At 47.5% G+C, this 23,518-nt stretch overlaps 1 protein-coding gene across 7 annotated transcripts in view; it reads left to right on the plus strand.

Moving 5' to 3' along the window:
- The window catches only part of PBX3 (PBX homeobox 3), a 108,010-nt gene extending 87,856 nt beyond the window's left edge, over positions 1 to 20,154 (plus strand). For 6 of the 7 annotated variants that reach the window (XM_061352627.1, XM_061352623.1, XM_061352625.1 and 3 more), the window contains 6 exons: positions 4,796 to 4,986; positions 6,927 to 7,062; positions 13,332 to 13,497; positions 14,684 to 14,796; positions 15,621 to 15,710; positions 18,576 to 20,154. In XM_061352627.1, the coding sequence (XP_061208611.1) occupies positions 4,796 to 4,986; positions 6,927 to 7,062; positions 13,332 to 13,497; positions 14,684 to 14,796; positions 15,621 to 15,710; positions 18,576 to 18,668 (789 nt within the window). In that variant the 3' untranslated portion in view covers positions 18,669 to 20,154. The remainder of the gene's footprint in view (positions 1 to 4,795; positions 4,987 to 6,926; positions 7,063 to 13,331; positions 13,498 to 14,683; positions 14,797 to 15,620; positions 15,711 to 18,575) is intronic. The other variant, XM_061352629.1, reaches the window with a different exon arrangement.
- Positions 20,155 to 23,518: the final 3,364 nt, after the last annotated feature.

Raw genomic sequence — 23,518 nt, forward strand, 5'->3', positions numbered from 1 at the left:
CATGCTGGTAGTACCAGGAATGTTTGCCATGTGCTGCTGGATGCAGTGTGGCTCCTGCCCATAGGATGCAGGCTGCACTGTGCCAGTTTCCCTGTAATCCGTGGGAGAGGGTGCTCTGCCTCTGCTCTTTTCTGGTTTTGCAATGAACAACAGCATTGAAGGAGATGGGAGGGAAGAAAGACACGAGACCCCTAGCCCTTGCAAGCCTCAACCGATGTCTTCATTTTCCCCTCCCAGAGGTGCCCTAATAAAGCTTGTAAACCCTGAGCCTAATCAGCTCAGCGAACCTCATCAGCTGGTGGTTTCCTGAGCTAAGCCGTGGGATGTCCTGTGCTTGCCCCAAGCCCTTCACAGCGAAGTGTTGGGCTATGCAGACCAAAACTACAGAAGAGAGACAGAGGCAGTGATAAAACCACTTGGAAACACAAGGGTGAGGAGAAGAGTGCACTGAGATGCCTGGCTCCTTTCCAGCCCTGTGCTCTGCCTCTGCATCCTTCCCCTTCTGCATCCCCAGTGGGTAGCGGGGCCTGCCTGCCTGCCTGCCTCAATAACTCCTTGTTTTAGAGTTTCCCTTTTGTCTTGTGAGGACCCTCTGGAAGGTCCCTGGCTACTTTGCTTAGGTTTTTTTATACCACCAGAAACAAAGGCATGGTGGGTGCCAGGCCATGCTGACACAGCTGAGTGGTGCCCACCAAGCATAAGCAGTGGATGGAAGTGATGGGGTGCTGGGGAGTGGATATGGGGCACCAGTGGGATGTGGAGGAGGACTGAGGTGATGTCACCCACTGGTACAATCCATGCAGGATTGTGGCCTGCGTAGCATAGGGCTGGCATGGGGCTGATGTGGTTCAGGTGGTGGTGGCACAGTGTGGTTCGGGTGATGGTGATGTGGCGTGGTTCAGGGGCTCATGGTGTGATGTGATTCAAGTGCGAGGGGCACTGCCTTATCTATGCTGCCTCTTTCACAGTGTTGTTCAAGTAGTGAACAAATAACAGCAAATACAGACAGGGTCTTTGTGCAAATCTCCTTTTCTCCCTCACACAAATCCTCCATCCCGCACCTTCCAAGGAGCCTGAATATCCTGCATGGCCCCTTGGGCGTTGTGCTGCAGGGCCCCAGTGTGCAGCCCATAGCGCTGGGATGGGGATTAATGAGCACCATCCAGCAGGAGCATGCCTGATAAAGCCACAGGGACACAGGCTGCAGGTAGATCTGGGGCCAAAGCAACTGCAGGTTGGTGCTTGCAGCTGTTTCCTGGCAAGTGTCCTTTGCCTCTAATAAGTTTAATGATGTGGGGGAAGCAGGAGCATTTTTAGCCCTGTAGCTCCATTTACAAAGGTTTCGGTTGAAATGTCACAGCCATCCGTCCACACCACGGGAAACTTTGGAGGATGCTCAAGTGCTGCTGCTAAGAAGGAGGGAGAAGTGGAGCTGATCAGAAACGTGTACAATTCCCTGTTGATCCTGACACCCAGCCACATCTGCTCTACAGAAACATGATCATTTCCCTGGCGTGGCAGCAAACTGTCTCCTGCCGGTTTGTCTCAACACAGCCAAGAGGCAGCCAGGACTTTGCATCTTTGCCTCCAGAGATGGCAGGTTCTGGAGAGGTGGGTGCCCTCCTGCAGCTCAGCCCCACGCAGGGACACCCGCCTTGTGCCGGAGCAGCTCCTGCCACCTCCCCTGTGGTCCCACTGCAGCAGGAATCAGAGCAGCTTCCTGGAGATGCTTTCCCGTGGAGTTTGATCCTGATATTTGTTGCCAGTTAAGGGAATGCACTCAGGGAGAAAAAAAAAAGAGAGAGCAAGAGAAATGGAAAGTGTGTCACGCCATCACACAGCTCTCCCCTCGCCGTGCGCCGCGAGAAATGGCCGTACACAGGCAGCTCCTTCCATAATTTACAGCTACTATAATAGAGATGACATATTGAAAGCTATCTTCTATAATTACACTGAAATACATTTTTTGCTGTAGGCAAAAGTACTGGAAGGGTCCCAGGTCTCCCGGAGCAGCTGGGAACCTGCTTCTTGAGTTCACAAATGTCTTCTGAATTCACCCCAAATTGGGGTGAAGTGTGGCTGCTCGGAAGCCACCACCAGCCCCACAGAGACTATTTTGGGCCATTTCCTCTCTTTTTCTTGTGCTTGTCTGAGGAGTCTTGATGAAGCATTAAGGCTTAGCAGGAGCATCCCCGCTCCTACAAGGTTTCTGAGCAGGTTAACAAGGCCATCACTTATAACCTGACATTATTAATAATGTCTCGGGCGCCAAGCAGAGGTCTGAAAAATAGAACTGAAAAAGGGATCGAGTAGCTCGGACGCTATAAATAAACAAGAGAAAACAAGACAAAGCATCAGAGTCTTCTGAGCTTGCTTCCACTCTGCTGCACTGAAGTGACTCTGCAGATGGGAGGTGCTGGTGAAGATACCTTAAACCCAGGCTCTCTAAGTAGCTGTAACCAAGGGAAGTCTCATCAAGCAATTCAAGTAAATTCAGGGAAAGATTTGTGCTTCTTGAAGGCAAGAAACTAATTTTAGCTTTGAAGCATCTAATTTTGGATACTATATTCATGGAAAAATATTTCTCCTAGAAAAGACATATCTGAAAGTATTTTTAATACAACAGTTGCCATTTTTATTGTACTTTAAAAATGAATTCCCTGGATCTTCAAATGAGGGACCACATGGCAAGCTGTGTGCCTGAGATGTTCTTTGGATTCTAGGTGTATTTTGGGGATGGTCACTGCTCTCCTGTCTCAGTGAGGGGGTTGCTGTGTTTCTGTGCTTACATTACCTTACCTCTGCACATCATTTACCAGTGAGCCAGAGCTGGTGCTTTGGCTGCTGGTCAGATGGCTGAACCCAAGCTTTTGCATGCTAAGGTTGTCCAGGCATCTTGATAGATGACATGCAGGAAGGATGCGGTCCCAGTGCAGCGATGCCGGCAGGAGCAGGCACTGGTGCTCCAGTGGTGGCTGGTCACCTCTGTGAGCTTTGCTGCCCGAGATGTCCAAATAGAAAGAGAGAAAATATGCAGATAGGAAGCAGGGATGAAATGTGTTGAACTCCTTAACCTGGAGCTCAGAACGGCTTGGGGAAGTTGTGGAGCAGTGACTGACGTAGAGCGGTGTTGAGCTGGCAGTGGGTGCCTGCACCAAGGCTCGCCGAGCCTCACCAGAGCGCTGCCTCCAAACGGGTGCTGCAAGGATGTAAATTAGCCTGTAATTTACTTTCAGTAGTGTAAAGAAAAAAAAATCACTTTGCCTGAAGTGTATGCATCTTTCTTAAGGGTGCACCCAGATTTTAATTATCTAAATGTAAATACTTAACGAATTTTACTTAGAGTAATGAGCTAAAGTGCACACTACATAAATGAGATGTTCTAATTAATCATGTATGAACTACTGGTTTAAAGAAAAGCTATGTGAATTCTGCGAATGTTGGGCTATTGCCAAATTGCTAATCAGCATTTGCATTCATAGATGGCTTCACTTAATAAGTTGCGAGACGTTCAGCAAATGTTATAGGAAATTATGAGTTTTTAGATGCATAAACTTTTCACTTTTAACTCTTTCCCTCACACCATCTATTGAAACACAGGAGAATCCCCAAAAATGGAGTTGTCAGACGAATCATGTAGATGTTTTTCACCCTCAATGTAGAGAGAAAAGGGGAACTAGAGTTAAACAGATATGTAATGTATGGGGCGTGGATGAGATTCTTCTTCCATGTGATGTAGTGGTTGCTGAGCATCATGCTCATCACCCTTTACATTAGATGCATGAGAGTGAAATCATGTGGCCTTGGCCATGACTGCAGCCCAGTGCTGTGTTAAGCTGGCTGGTCCTTGCACACATCCACCTTCATCTGATGAGGGTCCTGGAAGTCCAGAGCAGTTTGCCTTGGCTGCCGGCAGACCCCAGCCCCTCTCCTCTTTGTGACAGGGGTAGACTTGTGCCCAAAATGTGTTCCAGTACCAGGCCAGCCCCAGGAAGGGATGAGCCCCATGGTCACCATACAGCTCTGCCCAGCAGACAGCCGCCCTGGGGTTGGGTTTGAGAGAGATAAGAGACATAAATCAGCAGAGTTGGTGGCAGCTCCCAGCCTGCGTGGGGGAAGCTGGAATGCCAGTGTGACAGCCGTGTGGTCATGGGGAGGCTCGGATCGGGTGGTGTCTGTTGATGCTGCAGCCTGGAGAACTTTATATCATTGTGTCCATTCACCTGTGTAGTCTGGGACTGATTGTTGATGGCTCCTCCTTGTGCTTTCCCTCCTTCAGGCTCAGGCACGGCTTTGCTGAACCCCACTTCTAAGGGGACACACATGGAAAGGTCCTCACTGGCTGTGGGGTGTTAACCCTGCCTGCTCCCTGCCTGGGCTCAGTGGGTTACAGCGCTTCCCAGGTTTTGCTCCCTTGGCTGCTCAGTGTGTGCTGGTCCCCGCTCACATCCTCCTCCTGCCGCAGTCGTTACATGCACAGATCCCAACCTCTCCTCTCCACGATCCCAACCTCTCCTCTCCCCATGTCTGGGAACATGGGGATATTGAAAGGGAGAAGTGTGGAAAGAGCTGTGCTGTGGTTTCTCAGCTCCCCTGGCTGCTGCAGGACAGTCCTGGGTATCGTTAACAGTGTGTGTGAGCTGCTCCTCTAGCTGTGCACAGGCAGAGGGGACAGGGCTATGTGAAGGTCCCCCAACCCCTTCCCCATCACTGCCTTCCCCCCAACAGCCAGCTCTGAGGTTGTGTCCTTGTGGGATGGCACAGAACAATTTCTAAACCTCTCCTTCCTTTGCAGGCATGTAATGAATTTACCACACATGTGATGAACCTTCTCAGAGAACAGAGCCGGACACGTCCCATTTCTCCCAAGGAGATTGAAAGGATGGTGGGCATCATTCATCGAAAATTCAGCTCCATCCAGATGCAACTCAAACAAAGTACTTGTGAAGCAGTAATGATTTTAAGATCAAGGTTCCTCGATGCCAGGTAAGGCAGAGGCGAGTGCCCCTGGCTCTTTCTGGGGGGGCAGTTGTGTCCCCTCATGGGCAGGGACCTGCTGGAAAAGGCTGCTCTGGCCCAGCAAACACTCTGGGCCCTTGTCCTTCACTGAGCAGCTGCAGTGAAAAGGAGGGTTCTTGCACAGAGCTCTCATAACCAGCAGTGTCTTTTCTGCATATTGTAGTGCAAAGACTGGGCTTGTTTACCCGATGCTTGTTTGCCCTGCTCATCTGGGGGTCACATCACATTTGTGCACAGGGCTCTTTTGTCACCCCAGCAGTTCTTTCACTGGCTGCCGGTGCCGCTGTCTCGCAGCATAAGGCCAGCCTTGCAAAACACTGACCCCATAATGGAAGAGCCAAGTTCTCTGGGAGGGATGTGCCCACGAGCTGTGGCTGATGCTGGGTCAGCAGCTGCACACGCCCGAGTAAGAAGGACAATGATGCTTCCGAAAGCCAGATCTGCTGGCCCAGCTCCCAGCAAGCTGTCGCCTGACTGGGGCACAGGAGAAGGCAGCACCCTTGGACACCCTGTGCTGCTACACAGCACACCAGCCTCCAAAACAGGCTGCGAGGAAGCAGGCAGAAAGGGATTAGGAGGGGGTCTATGGGCACAGCCGCATTGGTTTGAAAGCCCTGATGGGGTGGGATATGGATCCCCATCCCCATGCCTTTCCATAGGGCTTCCCTGGCAGCTGGCAGAGCCTGGCAGAGCAGGCGCTGAGCCCGGCGGAGCAGGGAGGAGCAGCAGGCACCATGCAGAGCCTCCCTTCAGCAGCTCGCTCCTGCTTCACACCTGAAAGCTGCGAGGAGCTAAACAAGAGCAAAATAATTTTATTAACAAGGAGGTCACTGGCAGGTGTGGCAAATTAGGGTAATTACAAACAGTTGGAAGGAAACGTCTATGGAGAGCTCCAGTAACTGCGAAAGGTAAAGCTTGCAGATGCACATTTTAAAGTGATTTCTTTAAAAAGGAGGAAGGTAAATAAGGCAAAATGAGCGGAAGCACAGTAATGAGATAAACATAGCTCTAGGGAGAGAGTCTGCCTGCTCCAGGATACAGTGTAGTTAGCAGCATTGTGATACTGCTGGAAGAGAGCGCTGGGGATTGCGCTCCGCTGCCTGCTGGCCTCCGGCACAGGCAGTTTGATTGCATCCAGCCCTGAGGGGAAGGGAGCTCTGAAGGAAATGTTTAACCGGTGCTATCGAGGGGATGTTCTGGGGAGAAGGAGAGCAGCCCATGTCGGCTCGGAGGGAAAGCTCTGCAGCAGCACTGATGCCGCTGTGGTACCCTGGTTGGTGAGGGTGCAGCATCGGCTGCCTGCATGCCAAGGGATGCACTGCTCCCCTCGGTACCTGTCCTTGGCAGCATGAGAGCCTGGGCCCTGCTCAGCCCTCGGCAGGAGGGTGTACAGATGGGTCTCCCTCACAAAGCCCTGAAAGCCACTTGCTCACAGAAGCCAATTAGCTCAGCGAGTGCTACATGAGGACACGGTGGCAGTGAGGCCACCCAGTCCTTTTCCACTGTGCTCACCCAGAAGCCCCGGCTGACCTGCTGCTAATGGGAAGAGGTTCCGTAGGCTGCTGTCAGCATGGAGTGTCTTAACAGTGGAGGTTCAGGTGGGGCTGTGGAGGTGCTGCAGGTGGGCAGCCCAGCTCAGCACCCTGCTTTGCCTCTTGCTTCATCGTGTTTCCTGCCACAGCACTCAAATGTGGGGTGAAATCCACGTGGAGCTGGGTGGCATGAACCAGAAGCAGCATCCAGACCCTTGAAGGGCTGGCCCAAAGGGATTGAGGGTAGTGAGGCAGTGCTGTTGTGTTGCTGTGTGCCGTGGCATGGGCATGTGAGGGGTGCTTCCACTCAACTGACCCTGCCATAGACCTGTTTGTGTCTGGAAGAACAGCTGTGGTTTTCTTTTCTCCTTTCAGACGGAAAAGGCGTAACTTCAGTAAACAAGCCACGGAAATCTTGAATGAGTATTTCTACTCCCACCTCAGTAACCCCTACCCCAGTGAAGAAGCCAAAGAAGAGCTGGCAAAGAAATGCAGCATCACGGTATCGCAGGTAAGCAGGTCCCAGCCCCTGTGCTCTGCATCCCAGGCAGTGCTTTGACCTCCTGGCTCCCCTTGCAAAGCTGCCTCCCCTCTCCAGACCTTGGGATGTGCTTCCAGCAGAGGTGTGCCATATGGAGCAGGTCCCTGCCCGACGCACTGTTGTAATCCCTTCAAATTTGCATTGTCGACCATGATAAAGTTCAGCAGGGTGGTGGAATGTGACTGAGCTCTGCAGGAAAGGCAGCGTGCCTGCAGGTGGCTGGGGTTGTGCGGGGGTACAAAGATAGAATTAAAAGGGCAGTAAGGTTAGCACCCTACTTCAAGTCAGCTGTCTCTGCACAGTCAGTAAGATTCTTGCTGAGCCTTACTGTCTGTTATGAATTCATTACGACTTCCCATTATTTCAGGGGAAGGCCAGTTTATTGACAAACATATAATCTATCTCTATAGATCAGAATTTCTTTGATTGCTGGAAGTTGTTTTTCTAAGCCAGGCAGAAATTCAGCCTCTCAGTACACTGAAGTGACACCAGTGGTTTCTCTAGGAAAAATGTATTTCCTCCTTTTATCACATATAACAGATGTTACTGTGAAGTTTATGTGAGAAAACCAGTGTCTCCCTAATTGGAATGTGCACTGTCGTTGGCTACAGCTGCCAAGGTACCTTTGCAGCTCTGGACGGGGGTCTTGCAGTTATGTTCAGGCCCATGACAGTGCTCCATTGAGCTTTCCTTCACTTTCAGTCATCAGATAGTTCAAAAAACAGAGCAGCATTTTGCATTTTTTGTGGCCTATACATTTCATAGAAACCCAGATTATTCCCATAGCAAACCAGCTCGTACAGGAAAGGTTGCACTTGGGTAGCAGAGAAAGCTCACCAGCTCTCCCAAGTTCTCCCAGCACCCCATTGCCCATTGCGAGGGCCGGTGTGCCATCTCCTCCCAGCTCCATCAGCTCCACTTATCAATATTTCAGGTCCTTTAGAGGAACAATGCCTGCGGCGAATGTGTTAACTATTAATGACTGCAGGCTGCAGTATTGGCATTATTAGCAATGCAACCTTTAACTTTATAATTAAGACCTGAATCGAGATTTACTTTATAGGTCTTCACTGAATGCATGAAAAATTCAGGCATTTTATTGAAGACTTTTGAGTGAAAGGCTGCCCAGCCCCCCAGAATTTGATGTTACTTACTTGACTTTGGATGCACCCTCAGTACAAACCCTGGCAAAACTGCCCTCTGACATGAGAGGCCAGTGACATGTGTGCCTTGCTCTCTACTTGCTCATTGCTTGGTATGCAGCATGTACCATGCTTCAGGTAGGGTGGAAGCCCCTGTGCCCGTGCCAGGTGAAGGTAAGGGATAGAGACCACTTCTCCCAATCCATTTACAAGTGGCTGTGGTGATTGGCAGGATATTTTAGGATGAAATTCAGCATCCAACTCATTCCCAGCTGCTGTGGATGCCTGGGACCAGCCAAGCAGCCCAAGAGCACACAAGTTCCTGGCACCTTTATCTGCAGCCCTAGATCATATTGCTGGTTCCAGTCCTCTTGGCATGAGATGGTTTATAGCAATTCCTCCAGTAAGTGGTGTCCAAAATTTCACCCAGCAGACGGTGAATTGTGGCTGGCAGAGAAAGGAGTTAGTGATGCCACAGAGTGGACAGATAAAAAGCTAGATCTAGATAAGGCTGAAGTGACTGAAGGAAATGAGATGGAACATTTGAGAAGCCATAACTGATTGCTTCTAGCGCTAATAGATCTGATTTCTTTCTTAATTGGTTGTTTGATAAGATTTAATGTATGTGTTGTAAATGAAATAAAAGGCAGGCAGATGGTCCAAAAATGTAGCCGCAGCAGTAAGCCTGTGACATTAATATAGGTTTGTCTCTTTAATATTTGATATAAGCATGAATTAGTTGTTTCTTGAATCCATTAGGAAGTCTGTGTGAGCAGTGGGAGTAGCTGCATTGTGTCCCCTGTAGCATCCCAGGCTTTGCAGGGTGATGTTTTCCAGGCTGGAGCAAGGGCAGTGCTGGGCACACAGCCTGGGCTCTATCTGCCAGAGGTGCAGGTCTGGGGCCATGGCTGGTGCTTTGCTCTGGCAAGGTACTTATAAAAGGCTGGGAAAACCTCTGGATGATAGGAAAGCCTGAACACGGGGCAATACATCATCTGATGGGAGAGGAGCATGTGTGTGAGAGAGGGAGTGCCTGTGATCAGCTGGTTGCTTAAGTTCCTGATAGATCTGCTGTCACAGCTAGAAAATGTGAACACTGTGGATATCCTAATCTTTGATTTTCAAAGGCATTTCCAAAGGCTGCACAGTGGGACTGAGGGGTTGGTATTTACGAGGTCAAACTGGGCTGGAGTTGTCTTTCTTTGTACTGAAAAATGTATGTATTTTTGAGGCCATGTAGCAGAAAAGCTCTGAGCAAGCACTGTAAAATAGCCCAGTGCACACTGCTGTAGTGGTTGGCAGCAGAAGTCAGAGGATGCAATCCAGAAATCGGGTGAATTGAGCAGTCTTTTCAATACTGGCAGGAGTAGCATCGCATGGGATAAGCAATGGCATCCAAGCGAGTGACTGAGCTACACCTCACCCTGGGCTTCCAGGAAAATTCCCTGAGCACATGCATTTCCAGGCTTGACCAGGAGTCCCTGAGCCATCACTGTGCCTGGCACCATGCCCTGCTTACCTCCCTTGCTACAAATGCCCTGGAGGTACAAAAAGAGCTGGAAAAAGGGGGATGAAAAAGAACCATAAAGTTAACAGATGGCTTTCCAAGTTCCTGGATGATAGAGTTGGTGTTTGATGAAGGGGCTTTGTCCTTCTCCTGGCTGAGCCAGGCTTCCCCGGTAGCCTCTCCTAGCGATGATCCAAAGTGTTTCTTCCTTCTACTGTCAGTGCCTTGTAAATGCTGGGGGCAGAGTCATGGCAGAACATTTTCTCCATCTAACACTTAATTAGTGAGGTTTTGGGTTGTCCTCCCCCCAGATGAAGCGGCTCACTGGAAATCTTGCTGCCATAGCACTTTACCGAGCTGCAAAGAAAATTGTCTCCTAGAATCATTTCGTTGCAGATGGGAGATAGATGGCTTCAGTTTTGATATCGGTGTTTAAAATAATATGTAGAGAAGGTTTTTCAAGAAAAACATAAAGACAAACTATTTGTTAGGATGAACACCTCGCACAATTGCATTTTTAAGAGTATGGAAAAGGTAATTCTAGGAGAAAAAAAATGTCCTTACTGGAGAACATCGTCGGCTGTAATTTAGAGCTACCCGATCAGCACGTGTTGGAGGGAGATAAACTGTATCATCTGTTCTCCCCTTACCATAGCTGCGAGGCTGATGGTTTATACTTTTGCAGATGAGCCTCTTTCAGGGTGTCATGAACAACTATCAGTCTATCATATGGGCTATAGAGAGGGCATAGTCAGTGCTGAAAGCGTGTCAGTGGATTACAGCAATAAAATTTTTCACTGCTTCAAACAAAAGAAGGATGTGCTTGACAAGGAAATATATTTACTGCTCTTTTAAATAAAGAATGCAGGAGCTGGTTTTCAACACCCCTCCTGCCCCTGCTACTTTGGAGTCTGGGTCTGTTTCTGTAAGCAGCTCGATAGGGAGAGCTGTGGATATATAGGCTCTTAGCCCTTGACTTCATATGGGAAGCAGAGTTAAAAGAGATGTAAGTTTAATTAAATAGTTCCTAGAGGTAAAATTCTTCAGTTTAGCACATGAACCATGATAGTGACACATTGGTTTTCAAAATTTTCTATTTTGTGCCATTTGATTGCGTGTGGAACAGAAACTGTGCTACAGATGCTTGGAAACACAATGGAAAAATGTCCATGTGATCCATGAATGTGTAATCCACTAATTTCAGCAGTGATGCTCTCATGTCAGCTGCATCTTCTGCAGAACGAGCACTGATTTATCCCATGAAAGCAGACATGAAGCAGGCCTGCCCCATCCCAAATCCCACATTAGGCATCTTGATGATTTCAGTAATAATTTATTGTCTTTTTATTTAACATTGCAATTAACATGATAAATAAGAGCAACAGTATTGTTTGAAATGTAATATACAATTAAGCCCAATTAATTAATTGGCCTTCAATGATCAGGAGGAGAAAGATGTTGGTTGTTTTTTTTATGTGAAGAGATAGTTTGTTTTAATGAAAAATGTGTTGTGAAGCAGCTTGCAATGGAGACAACTTTCATTTTTAGGGTAAGCACAGGCTGGGTGAGGAGCCAGGGAGGCTCTTCCCAGTCCTGGTGCTGACTGGGAGCAGCCCAGCACCAGCATCCTGGTCCTGGTTAAGGTGAGGTGTGCTCTGTGCGGGCAGGGGAAGCTGCAAGCAATCAGCACAGCCCCACAGGAAGAATTCCACAGTGGCAAATCCAGCCTAAATCCTGCTCAGCACTGCTTGAGCAGTGACCTGCTCCCATCCTGGACACATCCAGCCGCCCATGTCGGCCGTGCACGCCTGGCTGCTGCCAGAGCCCTGTGCATCCCCGGGCCATGGCACGCTCTGCTGCAGCCTCTCACTGATGTGAGCAGTGTCCTTTGGCCGGGGGGTGAAGGGACCTGGGATGTGAGTGCAGAACCCTTGGAGGGTGCTGTGGCTTCCTGGGACGCCATGCTCTGCCCCTGCCCAGGGTGCACGCTTTGGTCTCACAAATAGTTCAACATTTCTGGGTATTCATTTAGATGTGGTGTGCGGGTTAAACATAACGTACGATCGGTGCTCCTCTCATTGCTTCCAATTAAACCTTGCTTGTTAGTTTAACCTCTAGGTAATCCCATCAAACAATTGATGTCAAGGAAACACTGCCCACAGTGGCTCTGGATGAGTGGCCATTAATTTTAATTGCCTTGATATTAAAGATTAAGAAGTATTGGGACTAGCAGAATGGAAACGATCTGATGTCAAGCAAATCCACTCATTGAGGCTTCCCCAGGCTGCTGGTGATATTAAAATTTTACTGTGAGAATTAAATAAACCTTTATTAGTGATGGCTGTTGTTTGATTGGTCCAGGGGCGTGCATAAACAGAAGGGTCTGCACACATCCATGGACAATACAGTTGATGTACAGAGATTCCTCAATTATGAAACTGTTAATAAAGCATAATCTGATTGTCCACAATAATTATTTGCTAGGTTTCATTAATGTATTATTGCTTCTTTGACTGACAAGGTAATATTAAGTGCAATATATAGAATTCGGTGGAGTATTACCTAGGGAATAGAATGTATAAGGTACCTTACGTATTACTGTTAAAAGCTAGAGGCTTTTCATTAATTGTGTTTAAACAAAAGCTGTGCTACATAAACTACAGCAGGATTTGTATCCTGCCTGCAGCGGGGTGCCTCGCCAGGCACTGTGGTAGAGCATGGGATGGAAGAGGTGCTGCAGAGCTTCCATGGCTCATGGGGGAGCACAGGACCCCAACTCTGGCCTCACACCGCGCCCAGGGGCTGGTGATTACCACTTGTGTTATTGCTGGTCCCCTTCCCTTTACCTCTGTGGTGTCGCAGATGCTTTTTTTGTCTCATTAGCCATGCCTGTCGTCCATGTTATAAACTGGGTTTGCTATTTAGGAGCTCTGTTACAGCAGCTGAAGCTAAACAAAGGCAGTGAGAGAGATTGTACCAACTTTTCTGAGAGGCTCCAGCCGTGACCTCTGTGTGGGTGAATAGTTGGTGCCCCATGAGCCATCTTGGCTTCAGTACAGTATCTTCAAAGGGAGATGACAAAGTGGCTTTTCGGTCATTATTGATTTATATGATTCCTTTCATTTTCAGCCGACTGAACACAGTTCTGTGAGTGGGCTGCCAAGGTTGTTCCAGCCCAAAAATAAAGAACAATTGCTCTCACTACCTGCTTGCCTTCACTCAGCCGGACCTTGGTCCCCCTTGAGCAGCTTTTGGGGTCTTGCACTGTTTTTGTTGACAAATGGCTCATAGTAGTGGGAGACAATGCTGCACTAAAGCTACAGCAAGCTCCAGGATATGTGTCATCATCAAAGAGTCACCCTTCATGCATCAGTTTGCCAACAGAGAAGCAGAGCCAGATCACACTCATTTCCATAGTAATATTAAACTGCTCCTTGGTTACTGCTTAGTTAACCAGAGTACTCAGCAGATATGGTTTAGGGGCTGGGACATGTGTAGTTGCTAGACCAAACCTGACATCTCAAAGGGATCAAGCTTTGCCAGGTCAAACGCTTTGTGTCCTTCACCCTTCCCATTTCTCTCCAATGCAGGTGTCCAACTGGTTTGGCAATAAGAGAATCAGGTACAAGAAGAACATCGGGAAGTTCCAGGAAGAAGCCAATCTCTACGCGGCAAAGACGGCTGTGACCGCAGCGCATGCCGTGGCCGCGGCGGTCCAGAACAACCAGACAAACTCCCCCACCACACCAAACTCTGGTACGTACCCGGCTTGTGCATTAAAGCATCCTGAAGGGCAGTCCCTAAAGGATGGTATCCCAGGGAGTCTGGTCGGGCTGCAGCTCCTTAGCAGACCTACTTGTGGTGCCAAGCCCATGGACCTCCAGGCTGGACCATTACAAGGGCTGAGCGCTGCTGTAGGTGGTCTCAATGACTTCAGTGGTGAAGCTCCTGCAGCCTCACAAGGGAGCAGAGCAGGGCCCACATAATTCCTGCAATGGTAATGTCTGCTTGGCTCAGGCTTCTGGCAGCTTCTTTGTTTCTATAGATATTTTAAGCTTTTTCTCATTCAGTGAAAATAACATCAAATGAGGCAGAGCTCCAAAGTCTGCTTTTGTAAGAACCTTTAAATTTATTGTCAAGATAAGAACAAACCAGAGGACTATTTTAGTGTGCACTAATTAGAATTAAAACTCCAGGTTGCTTGAAATGGAGTTGATATTTTATATATATATAGAAATCTAACAATGCAGCTTTTATTTTGGAGTTGCTCCACCACATGTTCTTCTGCAGCGTTTAAAAATTGCCTCGCTAGTGTGTTGCTGACATTGTGCAAATCTAAGCATTAAATTAGGAGGGGGAGTGTGTAAAGAGGAAGTCACTTTTTCGGGCTCCAGAGGCAGAGGTTTCCACACAACACAGATGTGTTTGACACTATTTACAGTGAACTTTTCCTGCGACTCAGTTGTAGACAACTTTTAAAGAGTATAACGATCCATGGGGAAAAAAAAAACAACCTTTTAAACAAAAGTAAGGAAAAGGTTTCTCCTCTGATGGTAATAAATCGGCTAATTAGAACTTGCCATTTCCTTGTGAAGGAGACATGAAGCACAGACCCAAAAGGAGTTTTTCTCTGAGTGTTTGGTGATAGCGTCTCACGATGGAGCAATCCACTGGAGGAAAGCTCTCGACAGGAAAACCTGTTGTTGTACAGGCTGCTCTTCCAGAGGGAAAAGCTGACCTGGGTTGCACAGGGCTTTCAGCTTTCCCAGCTCCCGGGTGGCAGCCGGTGCTCACCCTGCACTGCGGCCAGCAGCTTTCCCTCTGCTGTGCGCTGCCTTTCCTTCTCCTCTCCTGTCTTCTTCTCCTTCCCCTGCCCTCAGGTCTCTGGGGTTATATATTTGCAGCTCTCTGTTATTCAGCTACCTAACTCTTTCCTTTCCAGGTTCTTCTGGTTCTTTTAACCTCCCAAATTCTGGGGACATGTTCATGAACATGCAGAGTCTGAATGGGGATTCTTACCAGGGGTCCCAAGTCGGAGCCAATGTGCAGTCACAGGTAGGAGAAATGCCCCAAAGTAGGGCCTTTCTAGCAGGGTAGGGTTTGGGCTAAAAATTCCACCTTACTCTGGCTCTATTAAATGGTCTGTGCCTCGCTGCAGAGTGGAGGCTGCTTATTTCTGAATGTGACCTGCTCTTACCCCGGCACTGAATTTCACAAATATCGAGGAAAGAGTGATTTTTTTCTGATTGAAATTTTAAGCTTTGTGAATGCATTCGGCTCTGGCTTGAGCTCATGGAATGGGATTGGGTGCGTCTGACTTCCATGGACACTGTAAATCCAGTGAATTTCCTTTCTTTTTTCCTTTCTTTTTTTTTTCCTCCCCTTTTTTTTTTCCTTTTTAAAAATCATCTTTCTTTCATTGATTGGACAAACTTTTATTTATTTATTTACTTATTTAAATGTCAGAACACATCTAACTGAGCTGTTCAGATACAACTCATTCTCAGTCACTTTTCCAGTCCTTTCAGACAGGGCTAGCTCCATGTTTTACATGCAGTACATATGCCATAATCTCTTCCCATACATGCAAGCACATACAGACATATCAATATGCACAGCACTTTGCTGCAGACACTTAAGAAGGACCTACAGGACGCAGAGCTGTGAGGAAGTTGTTTGGCTGGTGTGAGAAGCAAGATGTATGGGTTTTAAGATGCAAGGATTTGTTGAAATTCTGCCAGTCATCCCTGATTGATAAATTTGCCTTTCATAGAAGATGCTAAACCCTTTTGGCTCACATAATTCAAAATGTTGCCTATTGTAAGTGATGATGTTTTAATAGATTTGGAATGATGAATTCTGTTTCCCCTTACTTTAAGGTGGATACCCTGCGTCATGTTATCAATCAGACGGGAGGATACAATGATGGCTTGGGAGGAAATTCACTGTACAGTCCACATAATTTAAATGTGAGTACCCAGGGGAACAATAGTTTGGAGAGCCATAAGCACAGTGTCAGGTAAATGCAGTCATTAATACATGTATTAATTACTCTTGTAATAGTGTTTTTAATACTGCATCTTTGAGGATGGGCCACAGAATAGCCCTTGATACAGCTGTAAGTCTGGATAACACGAAAAGAGAGAAATTCCTGGGGCTGTGACTATAAGTAATCGGAATTTTTATAATTTTCAGCCTTATGAGTTAAAAAGTAATAGCCTTGGAGAGCAGGCTCCTGTTCTTCACCCAGAGATGGCCAAATAACTCTGTACTCATGTTTGTTATTGCCTGCAATCACACACCAGCGCTGTGCTTTTGATACACTTTTAGCTGTTTCAAGGGTGCACGTTTTTCCTGTGTTTGAGAAGTACTTTTGGCCTTGTTATTCCAAATGGGAGAGTAGTAAGTGTGGCAAACAGATGCTAGTAAATTGAGGGATTAGGGGCTTGATGGTGATAGGTGCTAAATGTCCTACCTCTCGCTGTAACCGATGGGATCTGACAGTGCTCAGACCCTCGCAGGCTGGACCCCGTGGCCTGCACACGAGGCGCCAGGATAAATAAAGGCAGAGATCCATTCTTCTGTCGGCATAAAAGCCTGGGATGCAGTACCACCCACGGCAGCAGCCTCTGTGGTGGGGGCTCCACGGTGGATCCTCTTCATCCTTCATTTCCAGCTCGTTTCTCTCATTTATAACTTCAACAATTAACGCCTTATGGGGTTTTTTTAATGTTTCATATTTGCCTGAGAGGTGACTTTCATTTGTTTTCCTTCATATTCATGGACTCCAGGGTTACTGTAGAGAATTCCCTGTCTAGTGACTGTCACCCCCATGCCAGGGGCTGTCCCTGTGTCTCACAGCCCGCTGTGGGTTGAGGTGTGGGTGCTGAGCATCATGGGGAACCCACAGAGAGGGAAAACGGGGACACCCAGTGTGAGACACTGCAGCCACAGGGAGTGTGAGGTTTTTACCCCTTTTTGGGTTTCCACTTGCCATGAGAGTAAATATTAATGATTTAAAATGTGATTGAAGATGTTCAATTGTAAAGGGAGAAAAGTACCATTAAATACTCAAATCTTTTACATTTGAAATGTCAAATCTTTCTTTTTGGGTTTATAAATAACTCATAATAACCCACAACAAACCATATAAAAAGCCTTTTAGTTGCATTTCTCCTTTTTCATTTAAGTGTTTTGAAATGCTTCAGAGAATTTGCGATATCCTTATCAACATGATAAAATATGAAACTGTGATTGCCTGCAGCATTTTACAGACATGAATTCCATCTTCACTGATGAGGCCTGATAAGGCGCTGTTGTATAATACAGTGCATAATCTCAAACCACCAGAGTAAGGATTAATTTATTTGAAAAAAAGAATGCTTGCTGACAACCTCTCCTCCAGCTGCCAAGCTGAGTAAAAATATTGTACATTTGTTGTTTATAAATTTGGATAAAAGAGGAATGATGTTTACTTCAGATGGAATATCTTCAGACTCCTATCTGCACAAGAGTTTTTCTTTCTCTAAGTACATTCTCATATCTTTAAAATACAAAAAAGCAGCGGTGCCTCTGCATTTGGAGTGGGATTTTGTGCGTTTTCAGTCTGCATCTGCACACTTGAGTGTTTTAAAGCGGGTGGTGAGGTTTCAGCCTTGATGTGATTGCAGGTTGGGTGTTGCTGTTGATTTTACTGAAGACAAGCCAAACCTTTGCGTTTGTCAGGATAAGAGCTCCTCTGTTTGCTGGTTTTCATCTGCAAAGGAGATAATTACTGCTGAGCCTTCTTTCTCCTCCTGGTGAAGCCACGGAGCGGTTTCTTTTGTCATGATAGATGAACGATGATCTTAAATCCAGCCAGGTTGGGTGCGGGGGTTTGAGGGTTGACACCAGGCAGGCGTGAGGTCCCACACTCTGCCATCGCTCCCTCTGCCCCTTCCTCCAGGGGAGAGCACAGCGTTCCCACAGCCCAGTGATGGGTTTGGTAACGAAGCACGTCATGGAGGCATTAGCATAGGCTAACCTTTCCCTGCCGGGAAGCATCCCTGCCAAGGCCGGGGGCGCCGGCAGCGCGGGGTTCTCGCGGGCTGCGCGGAGAAGCCTCCCCGTCACTTCCACTCAGCGTCCCCCAACTCACGAGCCCCGCGCCTCCCTCTTCTTGACTGACATAAAAATATGGAGCGACAAGCTGTCTGCCACGGCAGAAATCTGATCAGACATTGATTTCAGCAATTGCCTCCATTGCCCGAGACATAAGGCAAATTTGTTCCTGAGCGCTGCTCGCGCTGAGGCAGGGCTGGGGCCGGCGGCGTGCGGAGGCACGGAGCGGCGTCCGGAACGCGGGCTGCGCTTAGAGATAATTGGAAAACAGACCCCAGCAACCCTTTGCTGCCTCTTTGTGTGCAGGTGGAGGGCTCTGCTGGCAGGGAAGGGCAGTTCCTAACTTCGGGAAGCAAGGGGGTTAAACACAGATTGCCCCAGCCTTGTCTTCTCAGGGGACAAGCTGAAGTGTTGGCTGAAGGGATGTTCTTCATCAAAGCGTGGATGGTCTTTGCAGAAATCCCAGAGTCCTAATTGCAGCTAACATCTGGCTAAACGGCTGCTGGTCTCTCAGCTTTCCTCCCCGCTGCAGGCTCTGCCTTATCCCAGCTCCAGCATCCCTCACCTAACGCCAGCCGCTTTTTCCTTACCCAGATTCTGCAGCCAGAGGGAGTGCAGGCAAATCTTCCCAGAGCATCTCCTCCCAAAGCCCAGGCTTGCCAGTGTGATATGTTCAGTGTATGGGGCAACTAATACGTGTAATGGTATCAATTGAATTGTTTTTCCCTTTTCAGGCTAATGGAGGCTGGCAGGACGCAACTACTCCATCTTCTGTGACTTCCCCTACAGAAGGGCCGGGAAGTGTGCACTCTGATACCTCTAACTAATCTCCTAGCAACACTTTTTCCCTGAGCTGAGATGCCTTGATTAGCGCATTCAGAGCCACAGGAGAAAAAGGAAAAGAGTTTTTTTGTAGCCAACCACCTACAGCTTTACTGTAAAACCTTGTCTTATTAGAAAAACTTGGTAAATCTGTTTTTTAAAGGTATCATAATCATTTGTATTTATACTTAAAACACACAATGTTAAAAAGCACTTTATCCAATTAGGCCAAGATTTAGCATTGTTTATAGCCCTGTAACTATTTTATCATAATTTATTATCAGCAGTTTTAACAATGTTGGTCTAACAGTTGCCAATTACTTGGCCTTAAGGGTAAAAGTACAGGACAAGCTTAACCTCAATAGCAAGAGCAGACACAAAGAACCGCCTCACCTAAATTTAACTTTGTGCATATTTCCATGGAAAGTCGGAATGAATTGCAGACTTTGATTGTGTTTCCTCTTTTCATATCTCTTATAGAGTTGGAATAAAAAGAGCTGTTCGGTTATTTCGGTTAACAATGGTTGTGTTTAAGAATCCTTATTCGTCACATTTTTGTTGTGATCTGTTGTCTTACAAATTAGATTGGAAACCAGGAACATCTTTTCTTGCTAAAACTACCCCGGACCCTGAGTCTCCTCCCTGTGTTTCGACACCGGCCATAGGTTGTACTTAGGAGATGAAGACACTTGCTGCTGATGTCTGTGAAAGCCAAGACCCGGGGTTTTACAGTACGAGCTAGGTGCTGCACACGCCTGCCAAGGCTTGGTACCTCTTCTTGGCAGCACACCGCAAACAAAGGAAAAAGGCAAAGGAAAAAAAGCACCATCATATGGAGTGTTGTACATAGTGTAGCAAAAGAGTATTTATACATCTCACCAATCAAACACAGCTTTATTACCTCATGCGAACTCATACAAACCAATAGACTTTCAACATGTTCTGTAGCTTAGAGTGCTCACTTACTACCTCTGAACGATACTCACGCTGTAGTTTGTCTCTTTCTTATCTTTTTTGCATCTTGTAATTAACTCTTTGTTTCCCCATGAAATGTAATGTACATTGTAATCTTTTAAAAGAATCAGGGTTGCTTGGGCAACTTTTAAAGAAGCGAAAAGTGGGAACATGGGGGTCTGGGGTTTAACACAAACCAGTGCAACTGTTGTAAATACTGAGAAACATTTTGAATGTTCTTCATCTTGTTACTAATCCACACAGAAAACCAACAACTAATTGTAATGCATACAGACTTCAGTATTCAGTACTGTATATTGCCCCCTGTGTAACAGGGGGCCCTTTCTTTCTCTCTTTTGTATTGTATGCGATTCTGAAACTGATTGAGTCATGAAAATAATTTGTGGCAGTGATTCTAATGTATTAAACCGTTTCGTGTTACTTTCTAACTGGATTACACCCTGGATTGAAAAGTCTTCCTCGTGGTAGTTATATGTAGTTTCAAACATGAATAAACTTTTTGCTTTCATGATCAAACGCTGACGTAGTTTCTTCCTGCTCAGTTGAAGTCAGACCTAGGAGCAAGAATTCAAGTGGAGGTGAAGGAAGGGGTCAGTCTGTTAGATGAGTTTAAAAATCATCATCATATTCCCTCTTGATTACCATCTTTATTTACCATTAACTTTGGAACTACAGCCTCGGCTAGCAAGTATAATGTGATTAGAACAATATTTTTCTTTATTAAACAAACTTTTTTGGAAGGACGTATATATATAAATGCTAATTTTAAGTCTTTTTAATGAAGTAAAGGTCAATAACAGGTAATAGCCTATTTACCATATCTCAAGGAAATTGACTCACAGGAAATCAAATTAACGTTAATCACTTGCAGCAAATGGTCTTTGATAAATACAACTACTTACTACTGGGTTAGTGGAGCTAGGCAGGAGGAGGCCAGTGCTCACTACTACCAGCCTGTGTGAGGCTGGAGCCAAGGAGCTGCCATCCCTTTCCATTGAGCTGCTCGAGCCTTTAGGTGGTGTTTTGGTGGCTGAATGATCATTTGCATGATTCAGTTCACTTGTGGGTCAGCTTTTAGCAACGATTCTTGTATCAGGTTATTGTGTAAAATACCTTGGTTTACCCAGGACCACAGGCACTGTCTTCTCCCTCTGCATCGCTCATGCACCAGGTACTGCTGCTGACACAACTTCTCCATCGGTGTTAGAATTCAGCCTTGCCTCTTTCACTACAGGTGGTGCATTTAAATACATAAGTGAGTAACTGGACATGCACTGCAAAGCCGTCATTGTCGGTTAATGGGAGATGGGGCAGATGGGGACTGTGGACTTCCAAAGACTTCTGTGTGCAGCAGACAAAGCACCGACCGCTTTGCGTTTGCTGATAGAGCTCCCCAAGCCCATACTCTTGGTGTTTATGCTGCAGCTCAATGGAAACAGTGTTTTACATGTAAAGTGTGTCAGTGGAGGCGTAGGGAGCATAATGAACACGCAGATGTCCCTCATCTTGATCACATCTCTGCTGGCCACAGGCAAGGACCTGTCACACACTGAGGAGGTTCATAGGAAGGCCATCAACAACCTTTGGGCCGCACTTGCATGCCCCACGCCCGCTGGGCATCATTAGCTTGCTTCTTTACAGCATTAAGGCTTTGGGTCCCTTTGAATTACAAGTGCAATTTGGCTTTTCCTTACATTGGAGAACAGCCACGTGGTTACATGGCAAATAATAAACATCCTTTCCTTGAGGCTTGATCACACATCAGAAGGGGTTACTGCAAGCACCAGTATTAGGATCATGCTGCTGATGGTTTTGTGCTTCACCCAGCAGCTACACCCTGAAGGGCCATCGGAGCCTTGTGCAGGAACAGGGACTTGTGCAAGGATCCCTGCTCGTTGCACGCACCCCGGGAGGGGATCTGTGTGCCACCGTGTTCCCATCCTCATCCCTCCCGCCCCGCACTGCTCAGTGGTGCCATCCTCATTCCCTGCACCTGGATTTGAGCTGTTGGTGCAGGTGAGCACTGCAGTGGCGTGGGAGCAAAGCCACCAGCCCTGTGGCTGTGGCTCCCACCAGCCTTGGGAGGTGCCAGCCCAGAGACCCTGCACAGAGCACAGCAGGAATAGCCATGGATGCACAGCGGGAATCGCTGTATCCCATGCATGGCGCTGTCCTGATGAAGGCCATCGCTGCTGTGACAGGCACTGGGATGTCTGAAGGAGAGACCCACGGTGCTCCCCATGTCACAGCGTGAGCAGCCGCTCCATTGGACCTGCTGTGCCCGAAGCACTGTGGCACGGACACTGCGGGAGGGGTGGTGAGAAACCCCACAGCCAGGAGAAGTACCCTGCAGCCCCAAAGATTCCTGTGCCAAAAGCAAAGCAGGTGATGGTCTCCTCTCCCAGGCATTCAGACACCAGTACCTTGCCTTGGATGCAAAGAGGATCCTCAGACCAGGAAGGGAACAGTCAGGGAGACTGCGATATTCCAGCATGGGAAAATCCTTGCCCCACGGGACTGGTCCAACAAGAGCAGCTCGGCTGAAGATGGAACTCGATGCTAACTGTAGCGATGCCTTTTGCAAAGACCACGTGCGAGTGGGATGTAAGAAAGATGCTGATGCCGATATCTGTGCCATGTATTTCCAATGTGATGAAAATAACTCCGAGTAACTGAAGATGTTTCCAGTTTGTATTAATAAAATACATCTTTCTAAAGAATGGAATTCTTCAAAGATTGGCAAATTTTATTTTATTTCATTAGCTTTAATGTCACTGCCATATGGACTGTGAAGAAAAGTGAACCATTAGATCAGAGGGACTGAGTTATCAGCATGACACAGAAAGCACTGATACAATTGTTAAGGATAAGCCCTGGGAGTGATTTATTGCGTGCATTGTATTAGCCACAGAGGAGTTATGATATGCTCCCCATTTCTGTATCATATTAGGATTTTATTAGTCTAATATGACACGGTAATATAATATATGATTAGAATTCCCATCCAGTTATCCTTCCCTTGGTGGCAGAGCAGGGGAAGGTTGTGTGAGCAGCATCTCCCCAGCCATTGCACCCACGGGTGGAGAGGGGATGCCTGGGATGACAGGGATGCTAAAACTGGTGTCCTGGGCTTTCCAGGTGGGATGTGGGTGCTGTGTGCATCCTGGGCACTGAATTTGTTTTCCCCATGCTTCCTGCAATGGGTGACAGCAGGAAGGGTGGTGCTGGCACTAAAATCTTTGCTGACAGATGAGCTGCGTCCTAAAGTACCTACCTGTGCATAGACCAGGCTAATGGGAGCCAGTAGGACTGAGCCGGTAGGATAAGCATGGGAGGCTTGGTGGCATGAATTGGCAGCTGACAGGCTCCTGCTGCCCTTGCTGAGGCCAGCTCCGGCTGGACAAGGACACACAGCTCTGAGCCCTCATGGGCTTGCAGGGTTCCAGCTCTCTTCATGGCCATCCTCTGCTCTCCTGCAGGTTGGATGCAGGCACCGTATGCCCCAGCATCAGAGGTGAAGCCAGGGACTGGCTTCTCTTATCCCAAGTTACAAGTGACAGGACGAGGAAACGGCCTCAAGCTGCACCAGGGCAGGTTTATATTGGATATTAGGAGCAATTCCTTCCCCAAAGAGTGCTCAGGCATTGGAACAGGCTGCCCCTGGAGTCACCGTCCCTGCAAGTGCTCACACACCGTGGAGACAAGGCCTCAGTGCCATGGGTTAGTGGTGGCCTTGGCAGTGCTGGGAACGGTTGGACTGGGTGAGTTCCAGCCTGGTTGAGTCCATGATTCTCTGATGCTGTGATGGTGCTGCCAGTTCAGCTCAGCCTCCGGCTGCAGGATGTGCTGACGTGACACACTAATTGCAGCGCCTCGGTAC

Source organism: Neopsephotus bourkii, unplaced genomic scaffold, assembly GCF_033783945.1.
Source record: "Neopsephotus bourkii isolate Nb327-2 ecotype Australia unplaced genomic scaffold, CSIRO-AGI_Nbou_v1 NB_659, whole genome shotgun sequence".
Lineage (NCBI taxonomy): Eukaryota > Metazoa > Chordata > Aves > Psittaciformes > Psittacidae > Neopsephotus > Neopsephotus bourkii.